The sequence below is a fragment of the Apium graveolens genome, chromosome 3 (assembly GCF_009905375.1).
Source record: "Apium graveolens cultivar Ventura chromosome 3, ASM990537v1, whole genome shotgun sequence".
NCBI lineage: Eukaryota > Viridiplantae > Streptophyta > Magnoliopsida > Apiales > Apiaceae > Apium > Apium graveolens.
In genome coordinates, this window is record NC_133649.1 from 15,310,813 (window position 1) to 15,329,970 (window position 19,158).

The 19,158-nt window shown below is 31.3% G+C and overlaps 3 protein-coding genes across 5 annotated transcripts; 1 reads left to right on the forward strand and 2 right to left on the reverse strand.

Moving 5' to 3' along the window:
* Positions 1-3,445: 3,445 nt before the first annotated feature.
* On the forward strand, positions 3,446-9,613 carry LOC141711796 (uncharacterized). Of its 2 annotated transcripts, XR_012571462.1 has the most exons (11): positions 3,446-3,594; positions 3,707-3,811; positions 5,258-5,319; positions 5,402-5,485; positions 5,574-5,605; positions 5,769-5,850; positions 6,716-6,944; positions 7,589-7,816; positions 7,922-8,214; positions 8,893-9,306; positions 9,385-9,613. XR_012571462.1 is itself a non-coding variant. In XM_074514475.1 (10 exons), exons 1-10 carry the CDS (start codon positions 3,571-3,573, stop codon positions 9,254-9,256), a joined length of 1,503 nt encoding a protein of 500 aa, XP_074370576.1. In that variant the 5' UTR covers positions 3,446-3,570; the 3' UTR covers positions 9,257-9,308. The 2 variants fall into 2 exon arrangements, 1 of the variants encoding a protein (XP_074370576.1); XM_074514475.1 differs by lacking the exon at positions 9,385-9,613 and having other exon boundaries at positions 8,893-9,308.
* A 111-nt stretch (positions 9,614-9,724) lies between these two features.
* LOC141711797 (wax ester synthase/diacylglycerol acyltransferase 4-like) lies at positions 9,725-12,107 on the reverse strand. Its single transcript, XM_074514476.1, has 5 exons — positions 11,907-12,107; positions 11,234-11,800; positions 10,792-11,148; positions 10,554-10,691; positions 9,725-10,315 (listed from the first exon to the last, which is right to left on the reverse strand). Exons 1-5 carry the CDS (start codon positions 12,084-12,086, stop codon positions 10,172-10,174), a joined length of 1,386 nt encoding a protein of 461 aa, XP_074370577.1. The 5' UTR covers positions 12,087-12,107; the 3' UTR covers positions 9,725-10,171.
* Positions 12,108-15,459: 3,352 nt separating this feature from the next.
* Positions 15,460-18,954, reverse strand: LOC141711798 (protein JASON-like). Of its 2 annotated transcripts, none has more exons than XM_074514478.1 (7): positions 18,693-18,954; positions 18,554-18,602; positions 18,310-18,398; positions 16,829-17,061; positions 15,989-16,751; positions 15,826-15,908; positions 15,460-15,746 (listed from the first exon to the last, which is right to left on the reverse strand). In XM_074514478.1, exons 1-7 carry the CDS (start codon positions 18,831-18,833, stop codon positions 15,641-15,643), a joined length of 1,464 nt encoding a protein of 487 aa, XP_074370579.1. In that variant the 5' UTR covers positions 18,834-18,954; the 3' UTR covers positions 15,460-15,640. The 2 variants fall into 2 exon arrangements, with proteins under 2 accessions (XP_074370579.1, XP_074370578.1); XM_074514477.1 differs by having other exon boundaries at positions 15,989-16,754; positions 18,693-18,953.
* Between the last annotated feature and the right edge of the window lie 204 nt (positions 18,955-19,158).

Sequence of the window (19,158 nt, forward strand, 5' to 3'; positions counted from 1 at the left end):
TTGGGTTTGAGCGGTATACCAAACTAAAGATAATTCATATATGAACTAAAATATACCTTTAAATTAAAACAAAATTATCTTTCATAAAAACACATATAAACATCAATAAAACTATATATTCTAATTTTTTTTTGAAACAAAATAAATTATATTAACCAGAAGAGTCATACATAATTGTCTCCAACAAACTTGACAGAGGAGACCTAAAAAACTATATATTCTAATTAGTAACATTTTTTTGAACTAAAAAAACACTAACTTATAAACGTGTATATTTAAAATTATTATCAAATTATATTATTAAAAATTTCTAATAAATAAATTTTAACAAAATTTGTACTTTTTTTTTCTTAGTATCATCGTTATGCTGTATAGAATAATTTTTTCGTTTATTTTAGCAATTTTTTTTCAAAAAAAAATTATTTACAACTATATTTTTGCAAAATATTAACTTCAATAAATCTAAATATTTACTTTTTGTGTAATTTTATATTATATTTGTTGATTTTTGTTTAATGTTTTAGCATAAATATTGAAAATATTTGTGTAGTGATTTTGAAAAATATAATTTAGAGTTAATTGTTATAGTATTTTTAAACATATCTTATTAGATTTGTATTTCAATTTTGAATTGTAATAGTTTATTATTATTATTGTTATTATTATTATATTTTTTCCTAATTTTAATGTTTTATATGATTCATGTACTCTAAATTTTGTGAAAGTCAATCCGTAATTTCCTTATTTTACAAAATTCAAACAAAACATATATAATATTTATCATTCAATACAATCTAAATGTGTTTTTTATTTTATAAGATAAAAATTAAATTATTTATTAAAAAGTATTTAAATCAAAATTGGCCATATCATTTTTTCTTTAAAATGATATTACATTAAACTGATTAATAAATGATTTGTTGATTGTTACTTTTATTTATTTTTTATTAATATAATTTTTGCTTGTATTATATATATAAAACTTTTAACATTATTTTATATCATTTAAAAATATATAATTATAGTTCAATTTCTTAATTAATTACCTATTGTATTTGTTATACAAATTATTAAATATTATAATAATATAATATAATAAATGAAATAAATATAATCTATTATGTATTTTATTAGATTTGCATTCTGTTTGAAATTTTAATTTTAATTTATTATTATTATTATTATTATATTTCTTACTTGTTTTTATGTTTTATAGGATTGATATATTATAGATTTTTTAAAATAAATAAAATACATGTAATATTTATACTTAGATATAATTTAAATATGTTTATTATTTTATAAGATAAAAATAAAATTATCTATTCAAAAATAAATCAAACTAACACATTTCAATTTTTTTGTAAAAAATTGATTCTATTAACAAATGATTTCTTAAATGTTACTTATAATTATTTTTATTAAGATAATTGTTACTTGTATTAGATATTTATATATTGAATATAATACTTTTATAAATTATTTTATATTATTTAAGAATATATATTTATAGTACAATTTCTTAATTATTTATCTATTGTGTTTGTTATACAAATTATTAGCTACTATTTTAAAATAAATAAAACACATGTAATATTTATACTTAAATATAATCTTAATGTGTTTCTTATTTTATAAGATAAAAATAAAATTATCTATTCAAAAATAAATCAAACTAACACATTTCAATTTTTGTAAAAAAATGATTCTAATTTAACGTGATTAACAAATAATTTCTTAATTGTTACTTATATTTATTTTTATTAAGATAATTGTTGTTCGTATTAGATATATATATATATATATATATATTTGTATATTGAATATAATGCTTTTATTATTATTTTATATCATTTACGAATATATATTTATAATTCAATTTCTTAATTACTTATTTATTATGTTTGTTATACAAATTATTAGTTATTATAACAATATAATAAAATAAATGAAATACATATATGTAATATTTTTACCTAAATATAATCTAAATATTTTCCTTATTTTATAAGACACGAATGAAAATTATCCATTCAAAAATATTTTAAATCAAACTTACCCTTTTCAATGTTTTTTTTAAAAATGATACTACTTTAACCCGATTATAAATGATTTGTTATTTGTTACTTATATTTATTTTTATTAAAATAATTGTTATTTGTATTATATATATAATTATAGTTCAATTTCTTAATTAATGTTTGTTATACATATTAATAGATTCTATATGTAATATTTTTACCTAAATATAATCTAAATATTTTCCTTATTTTATAAGACACGAATGAAAATTATCCATTCAAAAATATTTTAAATCAAACTTACCCTTTTCAATGTTTTTTTTAAAAATGATACTACTTTAACCCGATTATAAATGATTTGTTATTTGTTACTTATATTTATTTTTATTAAAATAATTGTTATTTGTATTATATATATAGAGTAAAGTTCTATGGAGTTCACCTTTAATTGGAGTCCTCGGAGTCCATATATGTTCTGCAAGTAAAATATAGCTTAAAATATTGCAAAACATATTATTTTTCGACAAACATCACTATTCTATCAAAAATCTTGTAGATTGCATACATTTTACAAGCAGAACATTGCAAAAATATATATTCTACAAAACATGTTTAGTTTGCAGAACATAAATGTTCATGTTGCAGAACATATTGCAGAACATACATATTGTACCGTAAATATATGAGATTTGCATGATTTTGTTGAAGTTATGCTATTTGTGTAACATGTTTTGCAAAATAACACGTTTTACAATATATTTTATTTGCAGAACGTAGATGGACTCCGAGAACTCCGATAAAAAGGTGGACTCCATAGAACTCACCCCATAATTATAGTTTAATTTCTTAATTAATATTTTCTATACATATTAATATATTCTATATGTAATATTTTTACCTAAATATAATCTAAATATTTTCCTTATTTTATAAGACACGAATGAAAATTATCCATTCAATAATATTTTAAATCAAACTTACCCTTTTTAATGTTTTTAAAAAAATGATACTACTTTAACCTGATTATAAATGATTTGTTATTTGTTACTTATATTTATCTTTATTAAGATAATCGTTGCTTGTATTATATATATAATTATAGTTTAATTTCTTAATTAATATTTATTATATGGTAGAATAATAGAATAAATGAATAAATATAATGTATATTAATATATATTATACTATATTTTAGCACGTGCAACCACCTCTGTGACGACAAACCATTTTACTCCAATTATATATAGGATAATAGAATAAATGAATAAATATAATATATATTATACCATGTTTTAGCAGGTGCAACCACCTGACGACCAAACCATATCATCCAAACCCCCGTTACTAATATAATGATGATTGGGTGGGCCTTGAAAGGCTATACAATTTTTTTCGTTGGGCTTAGTCCAATACTAAGTTAACAACTTGAAAGGCTGACCCAGGCCTAGAGAGAGTGTGTTCAATTAAGAAACAAAATAAAAGTCGCCTTGTACAAAACATACCACTTTTTCAAACAAATCTTCGGTGATCATCATAATCATCATCATCCATGGCAACAAATGGAGCTCATCTCGTGAGTACAATTACTATTTACACACACTTATGTCAAATCTACTCAATTCTTTCAATTCATCACAATTTTATTGTTTAATCGATAAAGCTTAATTAAGATTATGATTTTGCAGAGTGAAGGAGACACTCAGGTTAGCTTAGACAAGATTAAAAAGCAATTGGCATCCGGGTCGGGTAAAAATCTTTTACAGGGTCCTCTTCTTAAACGATCTGAAACGGTAACTTTACTCTCTTACTCATTTCTTTTTACCTTTTTAATGTTGTTTGGTTCTTTTAATTGGTTAGATTGTTGTAAAGGTTGCACTTTTTTGTACTGAATTTATTTACTTTAGTAATTAAATTGAAGGGGTGATAGATGAATTGATAATTAATCGAATTTGGGTGTTAAAGATTTTGTTGTGTTGTGGTATTATAAGCCCTAGCTGAAAGGGAATTAGGGGGTGACAAACCTTTTTTTAACTTACCTTATGATTTTAATTATGATCCGCTGTAGGTGATTGCTATACTTGGTTTTGGTAGTGTTGGTCAGGGTACTTACGAGTTGGAATGAATTTTTTAGTACGATATTATTTATAAATACGCACCCCGATGTTTAAACCATACATTTGTTTGTTTAATTAAATATGTTTGCTCTTTTGGTTACTGTTGCCAGGTTATGTTTACTTAATAAATTGCAGGGAGTAAGTGAAAATTGGAATACTGATTGTATATATGTGTTAGTTTAACTCAGGGTTTATGTTCATCTTTGTTTTGTCTGTTTGGCGAGGCTTGGATGTGCTATTTATGTGAGTTCTGAAAGTTATATTTAGGGGATGTAGTAGCTAGGGATGTTAGCTTTTTGTGAACATGTAGTTCACTAGCCATCCATGATATACAATTCAAGAGGAGCTTGAGGATTTTGGTTGATAGTGTTTTTGCTTTAGGATAGGGTAAACCGTAAATGTCCTGCTGGCCTTGTGTATCGGGGATGTATCATAGTCCTTTAACTAGTAAATATAGTTAAAATTCATTCTTTTCCTAAATATGCCACTACAATTCGAGAGGAGCTTGAGGATTTTGGTTTACAGTGTTATTACTTAATGATAGGGGAGTAAATGTCCTGGAGGCCTTAGTGTATATGTGTTAGAATATAGATCCAGTTGGGTCTTCCTCTAAAACCCCTTAAGGTTTTAGAGTAACTGGTTCCTTAACAATCTAGATGTGTCATGTTTCCTTTACTAGTAAATAGTATATGGTTAAAAGTCGTTCTTTTGCTTATTATGCCGCTACTGCATAATTAGAGAACGTCAATATGAGGGGAGTCTAGCAAGTCGATCATACCTTCCCAAACTATATGTATGTAAACTTGTACTTGTTCAAAGAAAAACATTTAACTGAAGCATGTGCATGAATGACTAGAAACCTTGCAAAATTTATTTGTCGTAGGAGTAGCATACCGAGTATTAAGGATAGACTGTAGAAACTAGTTCTACGAAGTAGCATCCCTGTAAAACCAAGTTTTAGGATTTTATGACACCATATGAAGCTGGTTTCTAATGGGTAAAATTAAAAGTCTTCGAGAATATGAGACTACTTATTTTACGAGCTTAGAGTTTCATTAGTGTTTGTAAATTATCCGAGATTTTTTTCACCGGCAAACCTAATCCTTGAATTCATGTACATAGCTACGAAAATGGAACGAAAGGTGGGTTATCCTGGACCCAACAACCGGAAAGATGGAATACAAGTAAGAGGACTTGCATTAGTTACGTGTTAATTATTTTTATTTTTGACTTAAAAATGCAATATTTATTTTTTAATTCTTCCAGGGTCAGGAGAAATGATCCAACTGTTAAAGGAACCATAAACTTTGATGCGAATAGCACAATATCAATCTCACCCGTAAACTTCCAGTAAGACTAAAGTTTAGTAAGTTGGATTAACTTCTTGAGCATCTGTTATTGGTTTTGTAACTAATCTAATCTGTTTCTGATGCCCCAGTGGTCTTCCAAAGTATGACGGCTGTTGTATCTGTATCCTTTTTTCTTTAGTCAATTTCCGCCCTCCCGTTTTTGACGATTTTAACTAGAAAAACAGTTATAGCTTCAATCTGTATTCTCTTCATCAATTTTGTCATTTTGTTACATACATGTAAGCATGCGATTATTCAGTTGATCCTTTACACTAGTTACTTAGATATTGGGACACCACAGAAGAAAGATTATTTCCTCAGTGCAGAAACTCCTGGTGCAGCAAGAGCTTGGGTCTCTACTCTACAGTGAGTACACAAGCCACAAATATTAATTCATGTATTTGTAGATGTGTTCTTTAATTTAGTTAGGTGTTAGGTGATGGCTTTTTGTTTATCCCTGTGCATTGCCCTCTATCTTCTTACATATTTGTCTACGAAAAAGCATTGTCCCCTCTTATCTTCTTACATATTTGTCTACGAAAAAGCATTGTCTAGTATTTGATTTCTCATTTCAGGTGATAAATATACCAAATCATTTTCATTGATATGCACTAAAACTTAAAAAATTTATTATTATGGTTTATCGTATAATCTTCTTCTATCATGTACATGTCACCTTTCTAATTATTTTCTTATCTATCTGCCAAATTGCCTTCTTGAATTTCCCCTAATCCTTAAATTTATCAAAATGTTTTCTTTTGGATGAGAGAGTGTGGTACTTGATAGGATATATCCCTTTTCTTTATCAAATTTTTATGTATTTTTGCTGTGTTGTCCCTGTGTAAGTGATTGTTTTTGTGTGCATGTCCACAGTCCATTGCCTTGATCCACTTGTCTATATTGTCTATTGGAATGCTTCCATCTCGTGTTTCACGTGTGCATAAATAGATGTAGCAGCTTGTGAATCTAAAAAAAATCATATTAAGGATAAAGTTCTTTGCATGGAACTGCAGTAGCTCTTGAGGGATTTTAAACACACAGAAAACAGGATTTACATGCTCGATCTTTATTGCTACGAGGGTGCATGTAACTTTGAATGAAATATGTGATGTGTAGTGAACTCTATTTGTTAGCATGCATTGCTCTTTATTTGTTGCTCTTGTATCATTACATGATGTGTTATGTTGGAGTTACCATCTATTTATCTTATTATTGCTTTTCCATACACTAGAGCAACCCAGTTGGTTTTGAAAGCCCATAAGGAAGCTGTCAATTCCTTAAGTGGAAATGGATCCACGAAACTCGGGATGGTTGCTACTGTCGTTGCTGCTGCCAATTCAACTGCACTGGAAAGTTCAAAAGAAATTGAAGCAGCTATGAAGATCACAATGAGGACTGCTTTGGGAGCTGTGATGAATAAAGCACCCGACAGTCCTATGGATGATCTCACGATCATGAAGGTATTCGACTGCTCTGATTTTCTGTGTATTGAATGATACTCCATCCCTTTCAAATTAACTGTCTTGTTTGACTTTGTGGTCAATTTGACCCAACCTTGACTGAAAATTGGAATTACTTTTTTACAATTACAAATAACTGAAAAATACGTTTTAGTAAATTAGATATACTTTTGAATGATATATTTTTTATATTTTTTTTTCATTTACATAATATATTTAATTTTCAGTCAATTTGACTGCAAAAAAGTCAAGCATGACAGTTAATTTGGGAGGAGGGAGTAACAGACTGTTGTTAAGAATCTTCATTTGTCCAGAATTCACCACCTTATTTCTTAAGTACTAGTTCGTATCTAAGCAAATTTAATCAGTGGATAGTAGAATATAATGAGCCAGTATTACTAGAATATTTTTGAGATTACCTATCTTAAATTTATATATATGCTATTAATTACTTAATTAATTAAAATTTACATGATATTTAAGTTTAACTGTTAGATTACTTTCAGTCCTCCAAGTATGTTATTGTTTTTTTCCCGTTAATTCAACTACATGACTGTTACTCAAGTATATCTGTTTCCACAAAAATAAAAATTCATTTACTTGCACATTAACAGTACTCCATCTACATAAATGTACTTCTGCAGGAGACACTTAGAGTGAAGGATGAAGAGCTGCAAAAATTGGCAAAAGACCTTCGTGCTAGAGATTCAATAGTTAAAGAATTGGCCGAGAAACTATCTGAAACTGCAATAGCTGCTGAGGCTGCAGCATCTGCAGCTCATACCATGGATAATCAGAGAAGAATTGCACTTGCAGAAGTTGAGCATGTAAAAGAAGATTTAGGAAAGCAGTTGAAATCATCTATGTCAAAGGTATTATAAATTTTTGTCATTTAGTTTTTCACTGTGATCAAACTCGTATTATCTGAAGGTTGTTCTATATTTTGATATTGTTTACTTTCGCCACTGAGACTGTAGCTAAGGGAGTCAGATGAAAAGGTTATGGTCCTAACCAAAGAAAGGGATCAACTAGTTAAGCAGAGAGACTCTGCCAATCAGGAAGCACATTTATGGCGTTCTGAACTTGCAAAAGCTAGAGATCGAGTAGTGATACTAGAAGGAGCGGTTGTCAGAGCTGAGGAGAAGGTCCGAGTTACTATTGCAGATGCTGAAGCTAGGATGAAGGAGGCTACTCAGAAAGATGCAGCCGCTGTCAATGAGAAGCAAGAGCTGTTGGGATATGTGAATATGTTACAAGCGCAACTTCAAAGGTAGTTTGAAAATGGAAATTATTTTTGTAAAATAAGAGAGCTAGAGTATCCACTTATATGGAAAGTATAGGTGTCACTTTTTTGAAAGTAAAAGCACGAAATGCAGTATCTAGTATTTGTATATAACGGTTATTTAGTTTGGAGTAACAGCTCTTAATCTTTTCTTAGATTAGATGCAGGTTAGTGACCATGATGATTCAGTTTCAAATTTAATTTCCCTTAAAATTTGAACGCTCCCTGTTTTTGAATAATTCCTGGTATTTATCTTGTCACTTGGAAAAATGTAAGAAATCCATCAAGAGATAAAAGAAAATTTATTATTTCCTTTTCCTAATCTTAGATTAGGGATATTTATGTTTGTTAACCAATCTCAAGTTTTTAGAAAGCACTAGACATTTCTTTTATAGGTTGACAATTTTTTTTTCCTTTCTGCTTTTGATATAAATATAGAAGTGTTTCTCTGGATCCTTAAGTTCTACCCTGAAACTCAAAGAAACAAATAATGGGGAGGAACATGCTAGCTATGTTGCAGACTATCATTTTGAATGATGCATATTTATACATTGTACTCCATTACACTGTTTCTTTTTATTGTTTCTGTTAATGACCATAACCAATATAAAAATGAAAATTTACATGAATACATTCTTATATGCCACCTTTTTTCCTTGTAAGCAGGCAACATGAAGATAGCAGGCAAATTTTTGAGGAAAAGGCTGAATCTTGCTCGAATATTAATAGCAGTGAACCACTAATGAAACATGTTGATTCACCAGAAGAGAATGTTGACAAGGCGTGTCTAAGTGTTTCCAGGGCAACTTCTGTTTCTGGTGAGAGTTTAGTCCACCCTAATGTGGACCAAAACAATATTCAGCCGATTGGAGATGGTGAATGGAGTGATATTCAAGCAACAGATGCAAGAATAGCTGATGTAAGAGAAGTTTCTCTTGACACTGAAGTTAGCAGCTTGGATATACCTGTAGTTAGACAGCAAGATAGTTCCCACCTTGAGCAGGATTCAAGCTCTTATGACCAGCCTTAAATATCTTATCACAAACATCTTAGAACATCTTACAAGTACCACAATTAAAGGTTAGTTTTAATTTGTGTGTTTGAAATTTTTGTATAGATATTCGAGTACCACATTAATAGTGTTATTTTTGTGAGCAGGTGAATACTTGGTTGATTGGGCATTATATTCCAATTTCACAGGAACTAGAACCGTTGATCCATGTATGTTTTTCTTTTTCACTGATTTAAGAGTAAGGAGTTTTTTCATTATGAGAAATGTATACATACTGAATTTTCTTGAATACGTTTCATGACGATTCACATACTATTCCTGTGTATTTTAGTTTGCTATATATAAAGGCACCAAACTATCACTTGCATTTTGTAAGATTGAGTAATCCTCTTTTCATTTAAATTTAGAAACTAGGCACACTGCATTGCTGATAAATGTTTATCTTAACTTTCATATAATATATAAGCCTTGACAAAATTACAACATAGCTGCTAGCCTGCTCTAGTTATAGACTGAAGGTGAATACTTTGCATGTTTCCTCTAATCTAAACCTTCCTAATTGAAGTTGTATTGCTGCATTAGTTAGCTTACATTCACCTTGAGCAGGAAAATAGAACATGTTGAATCATTTACATGTTTATGGTACTTTACTCGAAATGAATAATAAAACCATCTGAGATTTCATTAATTTTTAACACTCCTAGCTTTTGCCTGTTTGCCTCTGGCTGGAAATAATCTGCCTCTATATTGTCAAACAGAATGGGGATACTTATTCATGTGGACGTAAATATCATTATAAAAAGTTGAGAAATGTTACACATTCTGCATAAATACAAATGCATAATAGCTGATGAACGAAGTTAACAAATAATGTCACAGTAATAATATTGCAATAAACAGTTCATAATATATAATTTTTTCAGGAAAACCCATTTAGACGGCATTAGTAGTTTTACAGATCATATCAAAAGCCTTGAGAACACACGACTTAAATTTATCTGCATCGATGTAGCCTTTCTCTGATGTAATTGCAACCCGCAGCTTCCCCATATAACTAACAATCGCCACACCCGTGCTCTGCAATCCCATAACATCTTAGTGTATTAATCAAACAGATATACAGATCCATCTAGTGATTTCTTGTTTTTTAGATTCCTGGAGAGAGTATTATCACTATTCTTTACGAGAAACGAGTTTAAGCTCAAGTATATTTAGGTAGTGTATTTAGGTAGTGTAGTTGCCTACGTGACTCCATTTTACGTGACTCCATTTAATTACTACAGAAGTAAGAATATTAGAAGCAATAAGCAAGTACCACAGGAACACCAGCCACTGTGAAGTAGAAGCCTTTAACAGGATGATTTTGCAAAGCCATTTGTTCTACTGGTCCAATCAGATTTGAAAGTGCTATACTTGAATTCTTCAGTGTGTTCTGAATAAGCTTAGCTGCAACCTGATAGGGCACATATAGATATGATATACGCATATCTCGTGAAACATTACAACACATCAATTTATTTTCTTTTTATCTGTTGCAATATATAACTTTGTACCTCAGCGCCTCTAAATTTTCTGACACTCTCAATTAAGCCGGCTGTCATATAAACAGCTGAAGAGTTCTTTTTTCTCTCCATTGTTTTGTGTACTTTCAGTATGAATTTGAGAGGATTTAAAGAGTCTCCCAAATTACTGAATTTTGGAATAGGTACATGGCTTAGTGTGAATTGATTTCCCCAAAGTTTATCAGCATTAGGCTTCACCATTTCGTTAACTGACTTGTAACGACCGATATTTCTGGTGTTGAATACTACCAGTGCTGACGAATTCGCATTTCTGGACTCTGAGCTTTCTTCTTCCATGTACATTCTGCTCCCGTAGAAGATTATCCCCGTTATCACATCGTTTATTGTCTGTTAAAACATCACCAAGAAAAACAAGATTGAATAAACAGCATATGATAAAAATGCAACATCGTGCATTTTCTCGATGTCTTACCACATTCAGGCGGCTCTTTATTTGTTTGATCGTGTCAAGTGAAAATGTGATGGTCGTAGTATTTCTTGGTGCCATTTCCAGTCCTTTGTTTGCAGACCGAATTGGAGTCAGATCATCTTCCTTCTTGAGAATGCTGGTTCCAAAATCCAAAACAGTATTGATAACTCCACGCAGAACTCTAGGAACAACCCTGAAAATGCTACTAGAATCACCATTCGGCTTGGAGCTTGATTGAAGAGAAGGGAATGTTAAAGGAAGAGAAGGATTATCAGCTCTCTGAAAGGTAGAGATAAGAAGTCCGATTAAAGTATAACCATCCCCGAGTGCATGATGCAGTTTGAGAATTAAGGTTCCAGCTGCATTGCTTGTTTCGTACTTGATCACATGAACTTCCCATAATGGTCGGGTTTGGGGAAGTGGATTGATGGCCAAATCTGAAATATATTCTTCCAAACACCTGTCATAAAATTCTGGTGATTTTCCCTGAGGAAATTTCGGGGTCTTTACATGATTTTCCACTTGAACTTGAACCGGCTTCCATCTTTTCGCTTCATTATTTTCTCCAACCTGTTTTCAGATCAGTAAGTATATGATCATAAAGTACTGTGTGTTTGCATGCTAAAAACAAATGCTCAAATGCACAATAAATCGAGATTATGAGCAAGAAGCATACCATTATAGAGGAAAAGCGGGGATTACTGGAGATGAACATATCCTTAATCAAACGAGTAATGTTCAAGTCATCGATCGGAACTTCAAATTCCAGAACTGCTAGTACGGTGAATGATAACGTAGCGCTGTTCAAGTATTGACCACTAGGACTTACTGGCACCTCTCCTTCTTCGAGCTGCATTTTTACTCTGTATTCTCAGGGTTCTCTGATATCTACTACTTACAATGTCTATATATAGATAAAAATGATACTAATGTTAGGAGTCGGGCTAGCTTAACTTAAAGAATAGTACAAAAATGTCTTAATCAGATCGTTGTTTAATTGTACGCTTACATGATTCGTTTTTCTACCCCCAAATTTAGCCATGACTTTTTTTTATTTGCTCAATATATGCCTCAACCCTGGGGCTATATTATACATGTCGGTTGTTGAGACTAGAAAATCGATTAGTGAATATTACTCACTAATTTATATTATATAATTTAGGGTTAAATTGTGGAAGAAATTATATCAAACAGTTTTTTGGATAAGTAAAGTTGTATTCATTGTCCATCATCTGCATGTTATTGCAACTTGTACATAAATAAAAGGAATACAGGACAAAAAATCTGAACCGTATCTTAGAAGGGTTGTTTAAGTTCAGGAGAATTATACTCCCTCCGTCTCCTCTTTAAACTTTTGGTATTGTTCACGGTATTACTAATTTACGTATAATTTATAATATCAAACATAGTCATGAGTGATATCGTTGGATTCGTATTTATCAGTATTTTAATATAGTAAAAATTTTATATTTAATATTAATACGAAATTAAAAATATTAACAATTAAAAGTGTGCATTGATAAACGTGTCCAACGGAAACGTTTATAGGGATTTAGCACCGCTATCGCAGCTTGCGGCATGTCTACACGAATGAGCTGGGGTCTCACATGTTATAGTACTAATGCTGTTTAACAGTAATGCTGTTTAACACGTCACTCCCGAATTTTAAAAGGAATAAAAAATCCTATCATTATTGTAATTTTACACAACATTATTATGAATGGTGGTGTGTGGTTACCTAAAAATTAAAATAAATAATGTGACAAAATTTTGAGAAATATACTCGAATGTTATGATTATTTCTTTCAAAGATAGCATGGAATTCAGGTCTAAACGATCTCTTACTGTTATTATATAATACTTCTTTCATTCCACATGATTTTTTACACGTATTTTTTATTCATACTTAACATGTATTTCAATATTATTATAAATTATAGTCTTATAACTTATCTTTATAATTTTCTTTTATTTATATAAAAATTTGAATATTATATCTTATTCAAAAAAATATTTATAATTATTAAAAAAACATACTTTACGAAAGCATTAACGAACGGGTGTCAAGATAAATCCTTTGCAGCCCAAGCCCATATAATAGATATGCGACAATCAGTTGGAATTTGGTGGGCAGTTTATAATAGAACCATTACAATCACTTTTGATGAAATTTTGTTTAAGAACATGAACTTTAGTAATCAGTTGCAGTTGTTGCAACGAAAATACGAAATTAACCTATATACAAAATATATTAAATATAAAATTTATCTTTTGTAATCATCAAAACTTATTCTTATGAATTTCCATGTTAACTGCATTATGTCAATATAATCAATTTATCATTGTAGAATTCCTAATCTTCTAACAAGAAATAAATGAATTGAAATATTTTTCCGAAATAAAGAAAATAATAAAATAGGTAATTTTCGAAAAATCAAAGGGAAGAAACTAAAATCGGAAATCGAAAGAGAGAACCTTCAGGACAAGTCTAAGCTCGCTCATCATCATTAGGTCGGTCCAGAGGAGGACAAATATACATGGAGAGAGTGGGGGAGAAGAAGCATGGAGGCGAGCAACAAAAACAAGAGAACATTCAGATTGAAAACTATATTATTAAAACGTCATCTGAATCAAATTCATCTCGTTTTTTGCAGTTTCTCCACATTTGTTCTTCCTGTTTTTTATTCGCTTCCAGCCTCTCTCTTTCAACTTCTCCCCTCTCCTTCCCCTTCTCTATAATCTCTCTCCCTCAAGTTGTAATTGCAGCCTCCTCTCGACTGTATCGCGCACCTCGATTGATTTTTTTATATTGTTAGGGCTTCCTTTGGAATTACAATAATACCCCCTTTTAATTTCAATTTCGTATTATTACAATTTGGAAGCGGTATGTTTTATTAATCCAACTTTAGTAATAAAAAAAATGAGGGAATTACCAAAAAACCTATATTTTAAATTTTACTTTTAAAATTATATCATTTTCAAACTATTTTTAAATAATAATAAGTTTTTAAGTATTTTCAAAAATACGATTTGTAAATTATTATTCAACTTAATTTCAAATTTTAAAAATATTGATTTTAAGATAACATTAATTGCTTTTCAAGTTTGTAAAAAAATCAAGTTTAAAATTAATTTTGAATAAATAAAATAAATGTTGCATTTCAAATCGGAGAAGTTACAAACCATATTTTTGAAAGCGAAATTTAAAAAACTGTATTTTTGGAAATTGTAGCACAAAAAGTCGGATTTTTGAAATATTTTTTTAAAAATACTAAATTTTTGAAAAAAGACCCTAAAAGAATTTTAGACCACATTATCTCGATAAATAAAGATAGAAAAGTAACAAAACTGCTCTCCCGACGAGAGTCGGCCGCCTCATCTTCCTTTAACCCTAATTCTTCGCACCTTCTTCTTCACCCTTTCTAACCATGTTCATCTCTATCTCCATCCTCTCTCTTCATCTATACAATATTTTTTTCATTTTTTTTAACTTTCTTTCAATAAATATCAAATTTTGTTCAAAAATTTGGTTCTTTTTTATTTTGTGTAATTGAATTGTTATTTATGTGTTTGATTGTCTCGTTTTATACGATGTGTCTCGCTTTATGCGATGTGTTGAAAATGGAGGTGTATTGAGAGATCTGGATATCTCGCATTAACAATACTTTCGGCAGGTTTATAACTGGTGTCCGCCAGATAGATAGTTAAGGTACTTTTGGAACAGTAGTGAAAATCACATACGCTCACCTCTCACAAAATATTTTTGTTCATAATACGAGGGCCCTCTCAGTTTTTGCAACTGAATCCTCTGAACATTGTACTATCCATGTAATTAATGTTAGGGTCAATTGTGAAACTATTGTTTTCGATGTAGATACCGGCTGAATCGCTCGAAAAACCATTATCTTCATTTTTAATTTTCAGAACATTTTTATTCAGCCAGTTAAGCAATCCGGAAATAAAGAGGTTAATTATTTAGTTCGTCTATTTATTTTTCAACCTGGTTGCATGATCAATTGGGGGTTTATCCCGATTGAATTTTTTTCAGCTTATTAATGAAAGCTACTATAAATTTGGCAAAAAAAAAATAAAAAAGTATATAACATATCATTCTTTAGCTTTTACCCTAAATTAACGGCCAATTGCATCTTTTAGATTTGGGTTTAAAAGGCAACAGTGATTTCCAGCACAAACAAACAAACGAAGTCTTACATATGTACACCATAAAATATTGTTCATGCTCCGAAATCAACATTGCGAGCAAAACAATTCAGAATTTGTTACAATATCATCATAAATGTTCACAAAATATAAATTTAAATTCAGAGCAGAAGTTCTGAACTAAACAAATTCCAAAGATCACTCAACAGATTGGTCGAATACAGTTGATCAAACATTCAAACTTATACATTAGCATGAAACCACCGAGTTGAAATGAGTTGAAGATTTTATCTGAGAGATAGCAGTATCACACTCCTTGTCATTGAACTTTACTGGCGTCCCGCTAAGAGTTTTCCTATAGAATAACTGTTCTCGTGACAATACTTTGGAATAAGAATAGTATAGATAGTATAGATAAAAGTAATATAGCATACCTCTGTGTGATTGAAGACTCCTCAGACAATGCCTTCTCTAATCTTTCTTCAAAAGGAGTCGCATGCCAGCTCACTTTTTGATCCTGCAAAAGGAGAACATACTCCCCATTTTTAAACTGCACCATTCAAGCTCCACTAATAAGGAGTTAAACGAACGCTGTACCTCTTTGTACTTGGTAGTCGAATTTGGTATTCCATTTCCATCCCACCACTTTGGTTCGACAGGAGAAGGTTCTTCTTCGGTCCAATGAGCAGCAACCATCCCAATAATAGGACGGTCTCCAAGGTTCTTGCCATAATAAACTTTTTCACTAGCAAAGGATACAGTCCGCTGATTATTACCATTTTTATTAACTGGTTTCAACCAAGAAGATAAGCTTTCTTCCACCTCCGCATCTTTCTGAACAGATTCTTGAACCATTCCTACTTCTGAATAAGTAGTTTTATCACTTTGCTCTTGTAGTTCTGTGAGGCTAGATGACAGCTGACTTGACTCAGAATCTTCTTCCTTGAGCATATTCCACTGGGAAGAATTTTCAACAGGGTTCAAGAGTGAGTGGACATACTGAGACCTTATCCTGGGGTTTTTTCCATTTCCCATATCGCCTATATACGACGGGAAAACAGTTCCAGGTGTTTGCATATCATCATTAAGTTGCAAGGGGGTGGGGTAAGGGGACCTTGATAAACTTTCAGTACCAACCAATTCTGATCTCTTCGAGCTTTCACAAGAAACTTCAGAATAGCCTTTAGATAAAATTGAAGATTCGTCCGATTGGCAGTGAAACTGCATAGGCTTGTTTCTGTGTTGATCAATCGTGGTCTGATTACCATGAACCTGAATGCCGGTTCCAGAGGTCGCGGTATCAGTGGCATCACTAGTACTCGCAGAATTCCTCATTGGATTTTGTCCTCTTGTTATGCAACTACTGAAACACAAGATCACACAACAGTCAAGTAATAAATTCCAAGCATTCTGAGAGGAGGAAGTCTAAAAGCTTACCTGCTGGGAGTACAATCTAAAGAATCTGATCCAGTCAACCATCCATCATAACGGTTAACAGGCGTAGGAGATTGATTACATTGCATATCCAAATTCAGCTTCTGAAAGGAAGCATCAGGAAGCCAAGAATGAAACTTAGAGTGATCTGAATTTTGATTTGGAGGTGACTGTTTTGATTTCCGAATTTCAGCAGGAGTTTCAGGTAAGGTACCACACGCTTTCAGGAATTTGGCCTGCATTTTGTGGAAAACAAACATTAACATTATCCGATCTACTTAAACTAATTAAAATTCCATTCAAAGAATTTTGCAAAGGTTTTCAAAATCCACCAAATTTTCACCCTATGGATGACAAGATATAACAACTTTTGAATTTCAGTGACCAAAACTTTACATGCCGTTAGAAACATTTAGCCATCGATATTCTGTAAAACTACGTTTGTTTGAAGCTCTAAAATTGATATTAACCTCGAAAGTTGCAATACAGAGGCAATCCAAAATTCAGGGAGAAAGTAGACTGCGCAGTATTCACCAAGAGTGCAGCTCGTGCACTAGTCACTCTATTCAGTGCTTAGTGCACTTGCCACTAAATTCAGTACCGATGTAAGCACATGGATTAATCATAAAATTAAAGAGCATTAAGAGGAAGGAAGACGATGCAAATATAACTGTTCCACACAATCCTACACAAGGGTACAATGCCTGAATTTAGAGAGCAATGGCCATTCACATGCAACATATACTTTAATGATATATTAGGGTCACAAGCACTTAGTTGCTAGTTATCGCTTCTGTTATTGTAGGTGTTTACATAATGTAATTGGTAAAAAGTAAGTGACTTGGCAATGGATGTTTATTGTACAAATTAATTTAAGATTTTCCTGTTTGTTTTTGTAGTTAGCAAAGATGCATCACAAAGGCCAGGGTGTTAATCAACTTATATATCGTAATATCGTCACAAGCTTTGCAGCTCCTTGCGATAGATGTACGTAAAATAAATCTCCTACTAAATTCCCCAAAATAAATGAAAAGGAACGAGTCAAATTTGGAGTTTGATAGTATCCCTCTTAGTTGATATTAATGAATATTTGTCCAAGCCACAAGTCGCTAAATATAACATATCGTACCCATCTAATACATCCCTGGTTTCATTGCCTGGATAGGAGCAACTTAAGTTGAAGTTCATACCATAATACATGAGGTCAGAGCTTAAAAAATTAAATTACTAGTCAGACAGACACACCAAAGAAATGTTTGGTGAATATTGATAGGTATTACGGGGCTCTGCAATTTACAAAATTCAAAAGTTCACCATGAAAGAATGTTAACCTTAAAGTCTTCAACACTGCTCGCGTTTCATTTGAACATCTCACGACAATTTCACTCCTTAGCAAAGTACTGAATAACTTCTACATCTATTTTACTGATATAATGAACAAATCAGAACAATTCGAATATCGCAATTCATAACAAGAAAACTACCTCATCTCTTAATCCTTCAACATCAAAGTCCTGCCCAGTCTCCACATCACATTTCTTGTTATCAGCTCTCTCTTCCAAACCATCATTCTCTTCAATAACACATTCACACACATACAGTAACTATCAAGCTCCGTATATTCAACAACAAAATAGTTTCAATTAAATCCAAAAAACACAGCATTACACAATTATTAATGCTCATCTCAAATTAAACAGCTCAAATTACACAACACTAGCTAGTTACCTTGCAGCAGAACTCCAAGCCTTTTTCGACTTCGATTCAGTACCGGTTCCTAAAATAAAAATAATTAGACACATATAAATTCAAATTCGAGATTTAAAATGTCGAATTGAAAAGAAATTAGTAGAGTGATGAATCATACCGTGAAAATCGACGGCTGTGATTGCGAGACGAGATGAGATGACGGACGGCGCCGATCATCTCTGAGCTGAAAGCAACCGAATAAACAACCCATAGTGGATCGGTAGAAAAAAGATATGAATTCAGGCCAGGAGCATATCATATCATCTGTATGTATATGCGTGTCTATTAATTTGAATTTACGAATAGGAGTTACAAAACCCTACATTTTCCTGCTTTTGGGGGGAATTTAAATTCACTATTTAATTATTAGTAATTGAAAAGATGTTTGAAACAATGAAAAGTAAATAGCGACACTCCGTCCGCTGGGCTCCACTTTCGTTTTCGAAATTTAAAAATTGAAAGGTGAAAAATCGAAATTTCAAAATTAAAAGGTGAAATTCAAATCGAGGGAGTGATGTATCATGTATGGCCCCCACCTATTATTACCAGGAGTAGTTGGCGATGTAAACTGCATGCTACCTACT